The 15872-nt window shown below is 48.0% G+C and overlaps 1 protein-coding gene across 3 annotated transcripts in view; it reads right to left on the reverse strand.

Moving 5' to 3' along the window:
- Positions 1 to 15338, reverse strand: part of amph (amphiphysin) — a 45806-nt gene extending 30468 nt beyond the window's left edge. For all 3 annotated transcript variants that reach the window (XM_049011933.1, XM_049011932.1, XM_049011931.1), the window contains exons 1-2: positions 15188 to 15338; positions 1239 to 1319 (exon numbers count right to left, since the gene is read on the reverse strand). In XM_049011933.1, the coding sequence (XP_048867890.1) occupies positions 1239 to 1319; positions 15188 to 15256 (150 nt within the window). In that variant the 5' untranslated portion in view covers positions 15257 to 15338. The remainder of the gene's footprint in view (positions 1 to 1238; positions 1320 to 15187) is intronic.
- Positions 15339 to 15872: the final 534 nt, after the last annotated feature.

A 15872-nucleotide genomic window follows, 5' to 3' on the forward strand; every position in this document is an offset into this window, starting at 1 on the left:
TAACTCAAAAAGCGATGATGTCACACCGATAGCTGAATGTTGCTCTGGGGCCAAATGGTTTGGCAGGAGTTTCCCACAATCCTCTGAGACACTCTGCTGTGGGGGCGAATCGCAGACCATGGCAAAGATTATTCCAGACCAGACTGCAGCCTAAATTACTGCGGTATCAAAGATGCTATTTGGGGCGTAAGAAAATGAAAGCATTAATAAGTGCATATGAAGAAGAGAGCGCCGGGGGGGGGGGCATTTATCATTTTAGGGTTTTTCTGTTACTCCCCAGAGGATCTCGGCCTCTATCTTTATATGCGCCTTGTGGAGATGGAAACACATTGATTACAGTAATGGCTGAAAAGCCGGAGGGGGGGAGGGGGGGGGTCACAGAGTGATATCAGGACCGGCGCCAACAGCTGGACTGCCAGCACGCAGCACCCATTTCCTAATGGTCGCTGCTAAATGACACCCCTTGTCCAGCACACCGGGAGGCTGAAGAGATGTTGTACAGCTGTCTGTGTGTTAGCTCATGCCGCGGTTAACTACAGATGTAGCTTCAGAGTGAGTTGGTACAAGGGAATCGTGTTTGGACCTCATTCTGTAGCTCACAGATCTTGCAGGGGGGACAAGGCGGGAGCAGGAACATCTCTCTCTCTCATTTATATCCCCACGCGTTCAGTATAATCTTTGCTGATGCAAGTTTTACTTACACAAAAATGTTCTGAGGGCAGAACGGAAAATGATTCAGAGAGATAACCGATGTCAGGTTATTTCTCTAAGCCAATAATTTTTTATTCTGCCCTCAGAACATTTCTGAGCATGTAAAACTCCCATGAATGTAATGATTTGGTTTCCGCTCCTTTCTGACAGCAAACCTCTCTCTCTTTGACTTCACAGCTTAAAGACCCTCCCCCCAAACGCACTGATGCAGGCGACGGGGGGGTTAAACCAAAGCAGCCCCTGCTGCAGCCTCTGATAAGCTCTCATCTTTGCTCCCCACGCAGCCCCCCTTGCTTCTAGCACTTTCTAATTCACGTAGCACACACAGCTCAGCATGGAGGCTAAATATAGTAAAACCTGCTAATAAACGGCTCCAGCAAAGCCAGCCCTCTGCTGCGCTCACGTGTGACAATACTCAAGCCAGCTTCCCCCAGGTCCCGGCAGCTTAAAACACCCTCTGCTCCAGCTTGCCCCAGATCCCGGCAGCTTAAATCACCATCTGGTTACAGGTCTGTGGCCGGCCTCACCTCCTGCTTCTTGAAGTTGAGGACGCACTGCTCAAACTGTTCATCCTTCGTCTCGTCAGCCTTCCCCAGCTTCTGCAGCACCTGGGAGGAACAAGGGGAGCAGGTGGTGAGAAAAACTAAAGAAAAAGAGCAGGCCTAGCTCCTGTTAACGTGCCGCCAACGTGTCACTTCCTGTGTCCTGTTCCTCTAAATCCAGGGAATGGCACCAGTACCATACATTTACATTTACAAGAACTTCTGCATGACTCATCATTTCTTACATGTTCTCTATCTAACCATATAATAATCTAGAGTGACTGCAGTTCTCTCCTATTCTGAAAAAATAAGACATATTGGACACTGAACAGTATTAATATCACTGAGTTTACTTCCTAATTGTATTTCGGTGTCTGCAGTTCAGGAAAGAAATTTCAATTCTGCATTCAGAAGGCAATTTATACAGAAACTTATTAAACCTGCACTTAGCTTTAATCATTTGTTTCCCAGCAAATCAGTAAAAACGCGACACGCCACATCCAGTTCCATAATGAATCTCCTCAGAAAACCGGCCTGGCTGTTAAGCATGATTGATTTGCCTTCCTGTTTAGATAAATCCTTATTCAAACGAGAAAGTTCATTTCTGTTTCATATAAATAATTGTTTGGGACAAAAATGTTGTCCTTAAAAAGAAATGCGTAATTATGTAATTTAAAAATCCGTCACCGTTGCAGCAAGAGGTCATTTTATTTAAAGAAATTTCTTTGTGGCTATTTAACAATAAAAGGTAGTGAATTAACTGAAATGACGACTGGATCCCAAACAGTAACAGGAAACACAATCAAGACGATTAAACACGACGATGAATAAATCAGGGCCCTTTCACATTAAAAAATGGACTTTATAATCATTTCAGCATGAATGACCGTATTTATTTAAATACCTATGGTAAAACTTCCATTTCACTTTGCGGGTGATCTCGTCGGAAAAGTCACCAAGTTAATAGACTCTGAGCTGTGGGATGATGGGAGTGGAGGGGAGGTGGGGGAGAGGATGGAGAAGTTGGTGGAGGGTCAGGGCAGTAAAGGGGAGCATTTATTTATAGATTTACCTTCGTCCGTCGTTTTAGACGTTTGGAGTGCGGGGTAGACATTCTCAGGGTGACAGAGGCAGCACTGCCCGCTTTTACGTCTACAAAACTGTAGTTATGACAAGCACAGGACCCTCCTGAAGACCCAAGCAGATGAGAAACCTCTTCCCTTCCCAAAGCCACTGGGACCAGTGCAGCATCGCCAGCAGGATACCGGGTCCAACCTAAGCGGACCCGCGGTCACATGGACACGCGTCATGGGGCGATCGGAAGGGGCAAACCATGCTGTCGATTGGTTACCAGGACACGCGATCGATCGGTTCAGGAGCGGCTCCGTGGCAACAGCTGCTCTGCATGCGAGCAGAAACACGGGCAGGAATTAGTGAGAATAAGTGGGAATTACACCTCACCGCGACTAGCTCTGATGCTCCTTAACAGGCAGTGCACATGACCGAGACCTCGGGTCATTTATCACACGTGCGACATGCTCCTGTGTGATGATGACGGCGGGCACGTTTCCATGCGTATTTATTGAGGCTCTCCTTGTTACAGTTGAGAGTCCAACCACTGCTGTGAGGGAAACACGCATTTCTGTAACTGTCACTGGGTGCCGGTCAGCCAGGAGGACAGGCGGTGGTAGGGGATAATCAGCACAGTCCTGAGCACACAAGTTGGGGGGTGGGGGGTTTGTGCAGGCATGGGGCACTAGCCATGCCCTTGTGGGGTTGAGGCGTACCTAAGGCTGAAACTGACCACATGGCCAGTGGTTTTGTATACAGCACCAGTGAAATATTCGGAAACACCTACGGCGCAATGATGATGTTTTCCTACAAGATAAAGACCCCAAGACCACCTCAAGGTTAAGTAGTAAATATTATCTCGTGAACATGGCAAAGATGGAGCGCTGTGACAGGTGACTTGGCCCCCACAACCCCCCGACCTAAACCCTCCAGAGCTGCTTTCAGATGAGTTGGATCAAAGAGTAAGAGCAAGGTAGACAACTTGAGACCAGGACCAGTGGAAACTCCTTCAGGGCAGCTGGAGAAGAATTCCAGACGAATGCCAGAAGTCTGTAATGATGTTACTGAAGAAAAAAGAAATTATTTTGAGGATAAAATCTGAGAAAATTTTGAGATGTTGAGCACTTCTCTGGTTACAATGTTTGATATGTATTATTTCATTCCCTCACAGCCTTTTTTAGGGTCTCGACTGGTACTGTATATTACATTATGGGGGTCCAGCATCCACACAATGTACTGAAGAGCTGATACTTTTGACCTATTTTTCCTGTTCCCACAAGGGAGAACTCGGTTTTATTAAGATAAATAAATAAATAAAATAGCCATAATAAAAGGCAATTTTGGGTTACTTATGGTTAAGGTTAGGGCTGAGTAGGAGTTAAGGTCGTCACAGTAAGGAACGGGGTCATGGCCATAGAAATCAATAGAGAGTCTCGGCAAAGATAAGAACACATGGGCAGTGTGTGTGTGTGTGTGTGTGTGCGCATGCGTGTGTGTGCTGACCACATGGGCAGTGTGTGTGTGTGTGTGTGTATGTGTGTGTGTGCTCAACACATGGGCAGTGTGTGTGTGTGTGTGTGTGTATGTGCCGACCACATGGGCAGTGTGTGTGTGTGCGCATGCGTGTATGTGCTGACCACATGGGCAGTGTGTGTGTGTGTGTGTGTGTGTGTGCTGATCACATGGGCAGTGTGTGTGTGTGTGTGTGTATGTGTGTGTGCTGACTATATGGACAGTGTGTGTGTGTGTGCGCATGCGTGTGTGTGCTCACCACATGGGCAGTGTGTGTGTGTGTGTGTGTGTGTGCTGACCACATGGGCAGTGTGTGTGTGTGTGTATGTGCTGACCACATGGGCAGTGTGTGTGTGTGTGTGTATGTGTGTGTGCTGACTACATGGGCAGTGTGTGTGTGTGTGTGTATGTGCTGACCACATGGGCAGTGTGTGTGTGTGTGTGTATGTGTGTGTGTGCTCAACACATGGGCAGTGTGTGTGTGTGTGTGTGTGCTGACCACATGGGCAGTGTGTGTGTGTGTGTGTATGTGTGTGTGTGCTCAACACATGGGCAGTGTGTGTGTGTGTGTGTATGTGCTGACCACATGGGCAGTGTGTGTGTGTGTGTGTGTGTGTGTGCTGATCACATGGGCAGTGTGTGTGTGTGTGTGCTCAACACATGGGCAGTGTGTGTGTGTGTGTGTGTGTATGTGCTGACCACATGGGCAGTGTGTGTGTGTGTGTGTGTGTGCTGATCACATGGGCAGTGTGTGTGTGTGTGTGTGTGTGTGTATGTGTGTGTGCTCACCACATGGGCAGTGTGTGTGTGTGTGTGTGTGTGTGTGCTGACCACATGGGCAGTGTGTGTGTGTGTGTATTTGTGTGTGTGTGTGCTCACCACATGGGCAGTGTGTGTGTGTGTGTGTGTGTGTATGTGCTGACCACATGGGCAGTGTGTGTGTGTGTGTGTGTGTGTGTGTGCTGATCACATGGGCAGTGTGTGTGTGTGTGTGTGTGTGTGTGTGCTGATCACATGGGCAGTGTGTGTGTGTGTGTGTGTGTATGTGTGTGTGCTCACCACATGGGCAGTGTGTGTGTGTGTGTGTGTGTATGTGCTGACCACATGGGCAGTGTGTGTGTGTGTGTGTGTGTGTGTGTGTGTGTGTGCTCACCACATGGGCAGTGTGTGTGTGTGTGTATGTGCTGACCACATGGGCAGTGTGTGTGTGTGTGTGTGTGTGTGTGTGTGTGCTGATCACATGGGCAGTGTGTGTGTGTGTGTGTGTGTGTGTGTATGTGTGTGTGCTCACCACATGGGCAGTGTGTGTGTGTGTGTGTGTGTGTGTGCTGACCACATGGGCAGTGTGTGTGTGTGTGTGTGTGTGTGTGTGCTGACCACATGGGCAGTGTGTGTGTGTGTGTATGTGTGTGTGCTCACCACATGGGCAGTGTGTGTGTGTGTGTGTGTGTGCTGACCACATGGGCAGTGTGTGTGTGTGTGTGTGTGTGCTGATCACATGGGCAGTGTGTGTGTGTGTGTGTATGTGTGTGTGCTCACCACATGGGCAGTGTGTGTGTGTGTGTGTGTGTGCTGACCACATGGGCAGTGTGTGTGTGTGTGTGTGTGTGTGTGTGTGTGCTGACCACATGGGCAGTGTGTGTGTGTGTGTGTGTGTGTGTGTGTGTGCTGACCACATGGGCAGTGTGTGTGTGTGTGTGTGTGTATGTGTGTGTGCTGACTACATGGGCAGTGTGTGTGTGTGTGTATGTGCTGACCACATGGGCAGTGTGTGTGTGTGTGTATGTGCTGATAAATGGGCAGTGTGTGTGTGTGTGTGTGTGCTGACCACATGGGCAGTGTGTGTGTGTGTGTGTGTGTGTGTGTGCTGACCACATGGGCAGTGTGTGTGTGTGTGTGTGTATGTGTGTGTGCTGACTACATGGGCAGTGTGTGTGTGTGTATGTGTGTGTGCTGACTACATGGGCAGTGTGTGTGTGTGTGTATGTGCTGACCACATGGGCAGTGTGTGTGTGTGTATGTGCTGACTACATGGGCAGTGTGTGTGTGTGTGTGTGCTGACCACATGGGCAGTGTGTGTGCGTGTGTGTGTGTGTATGTGCTGACTACATGGGCAGTGTGTGTGTGTTTGTGTGTGTGCTGACTACATGGGCAGTGTGTGTTTGTGTGTGCTGACTACATGGGCAGTGTGTGTGTGTTTGTGTGTGTGCTGACCACATGGGCAGTGTGTGTGTGTGTGTATGTGCTGACCACATGGGCAGTGTGTGTGTGTGTGTGTATGTGCTGACTACATGGGCAGTGTGTGTGTGTGTGTGTGTGCTGACCACATGGGCAGTGTGTGTGTGTGTGTGTGTTTGCTGACCAAATGGGCAGTGTGTGTGTGTGTGTATGTGCTGACTACATGGGCAGTGTGTGTGTGTTTGTGTGTGTGCTGACCACATGGGCAGTGTGTGTGTGTGTGTATGTGCTGACTACATGGGCAGTGTGTGTGTGTGTGTGTGTGTGCTGACCACATGGGCAGTGTGTGTGTGTGTGCTGACCACATGGGCAGTGTGTGTTTGTGTGTGTGCGTGTGTGTGCTGACCACATGGGCAGTGTGTGTGCGTGTGTGTGTGCTGACCACATGGGCAGTGTGTGTGTGTGTATGTGTGTGTGCTGACTACATGGGCAGTGTGTGTGTGTGTGTGTATGTGCTGACCACATGGGCAGTGTGTGTGTGTGTGCTGACCACATGGGCAGTGTGTGTTTGTGTGTGTGCGTGTGTGTGCTGACCACATGGGCAGTGTGTGTTTGTGTATGTGTGTGCTGACCACATGGGCAGTGTGTGTGTGTGTGTGCTGACCACATGGGCAGTGTGTGTGTGTGTGTGTGTGTGTATGTGCTGACCACATGGGCAGTGTGTGTGTGTGTATGTGTGTGTATGTGCTGACCACATGGGCAGTGTGTGTGTGTGTGTGTGTGTGTATGTGCTGACCACATGGGCAGTGTGTATGTGTGTGTGTGTGTATGTGCTGACCACATGGGCAGTGTGTGTGTGTGTGCTGACCACATGGGCAGTGTGTGTGTGTGTGTGTATGTGCTGACCACATGGGCAGTGTGTGTGTGTGTGCTGACCACATGGGCAGTGTGTGTTTGTGTGTGTGCTGACCACATGGGCAGTGTGTGTGCGTGTGTGTGTGCTGACCACATGGGCAGTGTGTGTTTGTGTGTGTGCGTGTGTGTGCTGACCACATGGGCAGTGTGTGTGTGTGTATGTGTGTGCTGACCACAGGGGCAGTGTGTGTGCGTGTGTGTGTGCTGACCACAGGGACAGTGTGTGTATGTGTGTGCTGACCACATGGGCAGTGTGTGTTTGTGTGTGTGCGTGTGTGTGCTGACCACATGGGCAGTGTGTGTGTGTGTATGTGTGTGCTGACCACAGGGGCAGTGTGTGTGTCTGTGACTATACTGTTCACTCAAAGGCCTGACATGAATTTGGCAAATGTGGCTTCATAAACAACATGGTCTGGCCATCAAGTCAGGCAGTGTTCCTGGGTATTTTTACAGTCCCACACATGAGCGGTAATATAGAGCTGATTAAATATCCTTTTATGAGGAATAATGAGCTGTCTGCTTCGCTCCATGGTTTAATAAACCACACAGCAACAGCGGAGGTGCGTGTGGGGTCCACACCATTCGGAAACAGATCCAACAGACGTCAGCTCTATGGACGGACCATGGAAAGAAGGCAGCTGAGAACGTGCCGATTGGCCACGGTGGTTCAGTGTGGGCGGGGCGCCGCATATTAAGGCTGAGTGATACCGGAGTGACGAAGCTAAACGTTCAGCTCCACGAAACAAGTGGGGTGCATCGAGTCAGATACGAACAAACTGTTCTTCTCTTTGATTTTCAGACGGGACAATCAAAATATTCAGCTGTGTTTTACTGCCATAATAAAGTAAAATGGCATATTCATAAATTAATATGAAGACATGAATATGTTAATGATTATCCGTCTTACCCTGCGGTGAGTTTTTGGATTGTTTTGCGTTGCGATTGTTTATAACTAATAACGAAACGCACGAATGGAGGCCGCGTGTCAGTGACAGGGTGTACATTATCAAACCCACCCAAAAAAAAACCCCCGGACCCCCCTCCTCAAATTTATGCCCAACCCAAAGTTATGTTTGAGTGTGTGGGTTGTGGGAGGGGGGGCTGTGATGCAAGACAACCTATTGGGAATCTCTAATGTTCTTGCTAAATCTATACATGTTCATCTGACCCACATAAAAACTGACTTGTTATTGTTACTACCTGTCGCTCTACTGCACACAGCACACTATAGTCATTTATGATTTTACCGTAAAACATGAACAGCCATAGTGATATTTATCACAGTCCTGAAGCTAGATGTAGCTGTGTATAGCTAGCTGAGTATTACTGTGAATGAGGAAAACAAAACAATGGAAAATAGAAAATGGCTTAATGTCGTTTGAGCCCATTGGTGAGGAGAGGTACTTGGCCATTGTGGCAGCATGTAATGGTACCAAAGACACAATTGCTATAATGAAGAATGACTGATGCGTAATTTCATGTATAAGACAACGGTAGCGAGGAAATCAGTTCTGCTGTGTTAAAAATAGCCAGACACTCACAGAGCATGTTATCGAGTTAGAATGGTTAACACCTGTTCATTGCAGCCCCGGACGCCTAATTAACAATGCAGGCGGGTGTGAGGAAACCAGTTTGTCAAATCTTTTCGGTGACATAGAATATAACCTTCTTGGATTTATGAGGATGAAGCCACCAGCAAACAGAACAATTAATTATCCGACAATCCATGGACCTTGATCTAACGATCTAACAGGAATCTACCGCATTTGCATGAAAACTTAAACTAAAGATTTGACAACATAGCACTGAATAATTATGTGTTGGAACTGCCTGCTGTTGAAGAAAATCCTGCAGCCATGGAGACGAGAGTCAGAAGTAAAGAGAAAGAGTGAAACGTGCCCTCCCACATGGCACCGGTGCAAAGTCTTACAGCGGAGGTTTGCTCTGAGTGACGGTAAGGCTGGGAGCAGGGATCCCTTCTGTTATGAGAGCAAAATATATATTTTAATGTCTCGTCAAGCTGCTTATCCATTCATATCACAAAATAAAAGGCCAGTTTCGACTTCCAAAATTCTCCATGTCCCAAGTTTGCCTGTGTTCAAAAATGAATTTTGAGGGAGGTTCAAACTCACTGTTTTATTACCCAGCTAGGTACCTGATTAGGAGCAAGCAAATTCCTGGGGGGTTGAGGGGGGGGGGGGGGCATGGCTACATAGCTGATCCTGAGGGACTGTGCTCTGTCCTTTTAGATCCCTCCTTACTCTCAGGGAATTGGGAGGGTGCAAAAACGTGGACCGTCTGGGGCCCCTGAGGACCGGCTTGAGAATCACTGTTCTGCGAGATTCGAGTTCGTTATGGACTCCGAAGTTTTCTGCGATTTAAGACCAAGGAAACTTGACACACAGCGATGGCATATTGCATCCTGCTCAGGGAAGCAGAAACAGTCATGCAGAGCTGGCCAGTACACTGCCCCCCCCCCCCCCCCCCCCGCCCCCCCCAGAAGCTGTTCAGTGTTCTGCCGAGGAACCTGGCTCGTTCGTCGTCGTGGCTGCAGTGAAATGATGGGATGCGTCAACCTCTAAACACTCTTAACGTGCATCATATAAGCGTCAGCCAGCCTCACAGCATCGCGCCCCCCAAAATGGCCACATTCTGCCCCCCCCACAGCCTGGAGACATGGGACTTTGCTCGATTGATAGCTCAGAAGCCAGTGGTGACTCAGCCAGACCACAGAGTCGCGTCCCTGAAGGACGATCTTGCTGTACATCTCTATGGTGCAAAATGGTATAATTTTGAATTAATTTCAGCCCAGTGATTTAAAAAAAAAAAAAAAAAAGTGAAAAGCGGTTGGAATTTGTCCAAAACGTTTTTTTTTTCCTGAAAGACGGGAAGGCAGCATGTGACCTTCGTGTGACACTCGGTACCCAAACACCGCCTTCTCTCATTGGACCAGACGTCAGGCATGTACTTCCTGGAGACTGTTTGGCAAGTGTGCTCCTTTGAAGGTGTGAGTGGTGAGAGCATGCTGGGTGGCTCTGAAGGTCCCCCCCATCCCACACACACACACACACACACACACACACAACCACTCCACCTTATGCTATTCTGCACCTTTTGCCTGAAACATCCACTTTTCGAATGTAAACCTCCCTAAGTGAAACCATCCAGCTAACAGGATCCACTGTATATGCTATACTCACTGAAACACTGAATTGCCAAATTCATGCTGCTGTGTGTGTGTGTGTTGGGGGGGGGGATGTTCACAGACAGTCTCCATTATTTTTACATGCCGTTAAATTTTGCATGTTAGATACACTAACCCGGAGTTCTAACCTCCAACCAAACTACCACAAATATTTTATGACAGTGACACAATGGTAACGGCAAACGGCATTTTAAGTGTCATTTGAGTCTAGGAGGTAAGTAACCCATGTGAACAGGCTGATATCCAGGCCCTCGCTTCCTGTCTGAGACACAATGGGGCTCGTTGGGCTCCGGAGAGCTATCTGATGCCCTTTCCAGGGGTACAATACCCAGTGTGGGAACAGGAGGCACCCAGGGCTGCGGCATATTAAATATTAACAGCACAGCAGAGAGAGAGAGAGAGAGAGAGAGAGAGAGAGAGCGAGAGAGCGAGAGAGAGAGCACTGCCTGAACGAGGTGCCCCAAACACACACCCCCTCTCCCCCACTGCTCCCCACACACCCTCTTTGTGTACCTTGGGGCTTCGGTTTAAATAACATTTAAATAAGCCAAAGTGGACCCTCTATAATGTGACTGACAATAAATCTTAAAATGATCCTGCAACCCCCCCGCTCTCAATGAAGCCCCCCAGGGACACCCCCAGTGTGACTCCGCCGCCCTGTAGAGGAGACCCCGCTGTGAATTCCTGGCCAGCGTTTCTTGGCTAAAAACGTGCAGAGGCGCTGGAAGTTCTGAAGTTCCTGAGCCTCAGTTGTAATCACACCTCCACACCAGAAGGGGGAGGAAATGGGTGTTTGCTGGGTTGTGAAAAACACACCTGCAAACCTGTTGGTATCAAGAATATCCCTCTGCGAAGCACCATCAAAGGTGACAATGAAGAGGCTGGTCAACCTTCAAAAAACCTTGCCTGGCTTCTGAACCTTATTGCACATGGCTGATCTTCACCTGCTTGTTTTCACATGTTTCATCTTCCTGACCCTCTTCAGCACCCTGGCTGCAGCTAATCTGACATCCCTGTTCCTATTACTGCCCGCATCGTGTGGTCTGTCCCGCCTCCGCATCTCTGGTGTCACCATCGGCAGAATTTAATCAACTGGCTTCCTCATCATCTGTTCCCCACGCCCCCCCCATGCCTCTGGAGTTTTGACCCCCCTTCTCTCTTGGGCCAGAAATGAAGGCGAACATCCGGTTGATTGGATGTGCGAGAGCCGTGCCGCTTTGGTGACGAGAGACGCTGTGGCTTCACCGAATCACTACCGCCCGCAGATTATTATCGTCAGGAGATATTAGAACATTCTGGGTCGCTTATGTCCCGCCTCTCGTATCATTTTTGGGAAATTGCTTGATTCTGTGACACCAGCAGAGGTTCACTCATGTCACTCCTGTGGGCTTATATTTGCCGAGTGTCATATTCAGCCGCGTCGGGGTGCTTCCGGCGTGATACTGGACACCTCGTCAGCCTTCTTCACTCCTGCCCACCCCCGCATTTCCAGCCCAGAAGCTCGGGGGGGGTGGGGGGGGCATACAGGCAGCGTACAGCAAGCGGAGCAGGACCACAGGGGGTCAGAAGGTCAACAGGTCATCAGGTCTCCATCAGAACACGCGATTCGGCAGAATGTGCCGATTTCAGCCTGTAACGACCTTACACACGTAACGAAGAGACATTTTCATCTCCGAAATCACTCTGACCAAAAAGTAGGTCAGGTAACGAAACCGTGACAAAACAGCACCATGTTACCAAACAGGCAACGCTTTGCATCTTTAATATGCTCGCTGCGGGTCATTTATCATATCCATCCATCCATTTCCTGTAACCGCTTATCCTATTTAGGGTCGCGGGGGGGTCCGGAGCCTATCCCGGAAGCTATAGGCACAAGGCAGGGAACAACCCAGGATGGGGGGCCAAATTAACACATCTTTAAATTATATCTCCACCACTGGATCTAAATGCAAGCATTTAAAATCACAACAAGGCCAGGATGACAGCCATCCCAGAGCTATATGTATATTCAGTATGAATTATTCTCCCACAGCGTGCGAGATTTCAGAAGGATCTGGAATAATCCTGTATGGCAGGTGATGTTTTAGGTCCAATCCTCTCTCTCCCTGTAAAGGTCACATGACCACACATCAGAGCCTACATGACGTCACTGCGGAAAAAAAAAACACCTGAAATCTGCCTGACAAACAGCAAACTGCACACATCATCTGATCACAACGCAAGGTGTGTCCCAAGAGTGGACAAATGCCAAACAACTCTTACACCCGAATATCCTCCACCCCCCCCAGCCCCTCAGAGATTCCCCCAGCATGCTCTCCATCTTAGAGTGGGGGCTGAATCCCATCCAACCTAGAGATCCTGAGACTATGGTGCTAAGAAGGCAGCAGAGTCCGCTACTGCTGGCCTGGGTGGATGACGTAGGAAGCGCCTCTTTCCAAAACAAGCAAGCATAACACGCCATGTTTGCATTTCTATAAGAAAGCTGATCTTCATCCACACGCCCTTTCTCCGGAAACATCTTGTTTTTTTTTCATATGCAAATCTGACAGTCCCTATTCTAGCGGGAAGCGTGCGTCAGTAACGCGGAACCGCTGGACCCCAGCGGACTCGTGAGATGGCAGACTGACTTTATGCGATTTTTTACTACAGTGAAAATGAAAACACAATTTCATGCGAACGATGTGCATCACTGATTGGTTAACCGGAGATGTAGGGCTCTGATTGGTTAAAAGTGAATGTAGAGCTCTGATTGGTGATATACCATGTGGCAGATATCCAGCAGCCCGGTGACTCACACTCCCAAGACACACATATTAAATTAAAACATGCCTAAAGATAACTAACTATGTACGGAGCTTCACACCATCCCACCTCAGCCAGCAGTGTTGTGAAGCGACGGATCAGCAAGGGATCAGCCACACCTTTCTGATAGCTTCATAGTTCTGCCGGTTTATGTCAAATTTATGAAAGATTATGAGTAAAATACAGGTCATCTCTAAACCAGAGATTCTGGGGAGATTGAAATCCGTTCCATAGCTCCGGTTCAGGCTTTTTCCATTGCAGAGCAAAACCCCGCAGGAGGATCCGAGAGCAGCGAATTACTGCAGACCAGTGCCAGAGGCATCGGCTCAGCAGGAAACATGAAAAACACACAGACGTTACAACGGCCGTCGCTCTCGCTCCTTTTGGGCAATCGCTAGATTTTAGGACAACTGAGTCAGAAATTAATCCAGCACAATTGCTAATTTATGTCTACCATTTCAGAGGGATTTTTAAAAATCAAATGCATCGTAGAATCTACAGTAATACCCCAATACAGCATTAAATGTTTACTAACTATACAATATAACAAATATAAGATTTTTAGTGTTGAAGTAATATTATTTATGTTATATGGAAAACACATAACATGGAAGTATTTAGCCGATCTCAGTACATGTATTCTGGCAGAATGATTGGGAGTAACACACAGCCTCAGTGTGATTATTCACAGTACTGGGAGCACCAAAGGATTATGGGATATTTCGAGGCTGTGTGCGCCATAAGGAGCCAAACGTGACTGCTGCATGCTTGCCCTGGCTGCCAGCACGACCAGACCCTTTCGCTTCAGGAACAGTCGAACTAAACACACTTCTACTACTCTGTGATCTATACTATACCGTCTATAGACTCCAGGATGCAAGAGTCTGAGACAGAAGGTCACTGTATCGATGCTAAGATGGGGGAAAGCAGCAGTGTTCATTTAACATGTGCTGGGGCCTGTTTTCCAATTATTTCCTAATTATTTCATATTATTATTTTCGCAGATATCGCACGAAAGCAGGGCTTGTCTGGATGTTCAGACGTTTCTTGGGTGACTTCCAAAAAGGGCCTGAACACTCCACTTCTCAGTGTTGAGGTGAGGCTTGGATTAACTGGTCCTGAATAAGTTTTAAAGGTCATATCCAAACAAGAGGAGGCACGGAGCACAGACCCGGTCTCTCTGAAAGACTCCTCATTATGAGCCTGGACAGCAGATATTAAAAGAACTGCAATCCTCTTAATGGGAGCGTGGGTGCGGGGGATGTCGGGTTAGTGTCGGCGTTAGGGTTAGGGAAAGCACTAGCGGCACACTGCCGCAGACCAGGGGGCCCTGAAACTCAATCCGTGTTTACACTGCACATGAGCCACAATGAAACCACCCACCAATTAACCCTAACAGACAAATGCGGTTTTAATATTTAACTTAAGAGTATTATTTTATCAAAAGACAAACGGGAAAAGCGTAAGTAATTTGTGCTGAAGGTATTCAACGTGCTCATAATACCGGATTTTCAGGAAAGCAGCAGAAATCCCTTTAGAGGGGCATCTTTAGGTGTGTGTGTGTATCATTTTATAATACGGCTATGCGGTTCGTTTATGAAGGAACAGCGGGTGCAATCTGAGCCGTCAGGACGGGGCACTGGCATTAGTGCTGACCTTGCAGAAGAAATGCGAGTCCAGTCGCCTCCATTATTCATCAGTACGTTTTTTTTAATGAAACGGAATAAGCGTTAACATACGGGGAATGCCCTTTTCTCCAGTCATCTCTGATGCATATTATATCGGAAGCCCAAGGGGATCGCGTTCATTGGGAGAGCCCTCGATTAAACTGGGCAGGACATTTATTTATCCCAATGCGGAGAAACATCTGGAGGTAACCATGATAAACATCCGAAAATATCCGAAAGACAGCGGAGGTAAAGGTCGGAAAACACCTCAAAGGCAGTGTGGGAGGTGATGAGCAGTGTAAGATCCCGCAGTCTGCTGGTGCGGCGTTATAATACTGCGGGATGACAGTCACAGAACGCAATACGATGCGGGGAAAATACCGATTCGAAGTCACAGAGATGGCCGATTATATCACATTTAAAAACGATGAACACGGCGTACAGGCGATGTCCCAGTAGAAGCCATGCTGGCGTCTTTCTGCTGAGATACACCTGCCCCTGTTACAGCACCTTCCTATGGTGCCTTTAAAAAACAGCGACAAAAACACGATACCCGGAACACGAAGACGACGCTTGTCCCTTACCTTTTCCTGAGCACGGCTGAGCCTTTTCTGGACATTTTTAGCGAAGATACCCGTTTTTATCTCGGCCATGGCTGCTGATACTGAGGTGAAATGAGCCCCAGGCAGCAGGAGATGCGGTGAAGTAAGAAGAGGAGGAGGACCGCCTCTTAAAGTGAAAGCTGTATGCGCGGGGGGCGGGGGGTGGATGCGGGTGCATGCCTGCTGCGTGTTACTGACGCCGCCTGTCTGTGTATTTCCTGTATGTTACACTGACTGTGTGATTTCTGTAACACTGATGGTGTCATTTCTGCAACATCGAAAGTGTCATTTCTGTAACACTGATGTGTGATTTCTGTAACACCGACAGTGTGATTTCTGTAACGTTTACTGTGTAAGTTCTGTAACACTGACCGTGTTATTTCTGTATCACCATTTGTAAGAATTCTGCTACACTGGTTTCCTCACTTTCCCATCCACCAGCCTCTAGACCTAACACTATTCAGCTTTTACTGTGAATGAGTAATTATTAATAGTATTTTAATAGTACAGTAAATATATGTCACCAAACCCCATAGCAGTCATAGCATCACTAGAATTTTTAAACTTCCAGTCAAAATGATTCTTTTCAATTACACTTTTGCAATGGCATGTCTTGCTATGGTCGGTATGCAAAACTTAAGCTTCTCTTCCAGTCCCTGAACTGGCG

This window comes from Brienomyrus brachyistius, chromosome 4 (assembly GCF_023856365.1).
Source record: "Brienomyrus brachyistius isolate T26 chromosome 4, BBRACH_0.4, whole genome shotgun sequence".
Lineage (NCBI taxonomy): Eukaryota > Metazoa > Chordata > Actinopteri > Osteoglossiformes > Mormyridae > Brienomyrus > Brienomyrus brachyistius.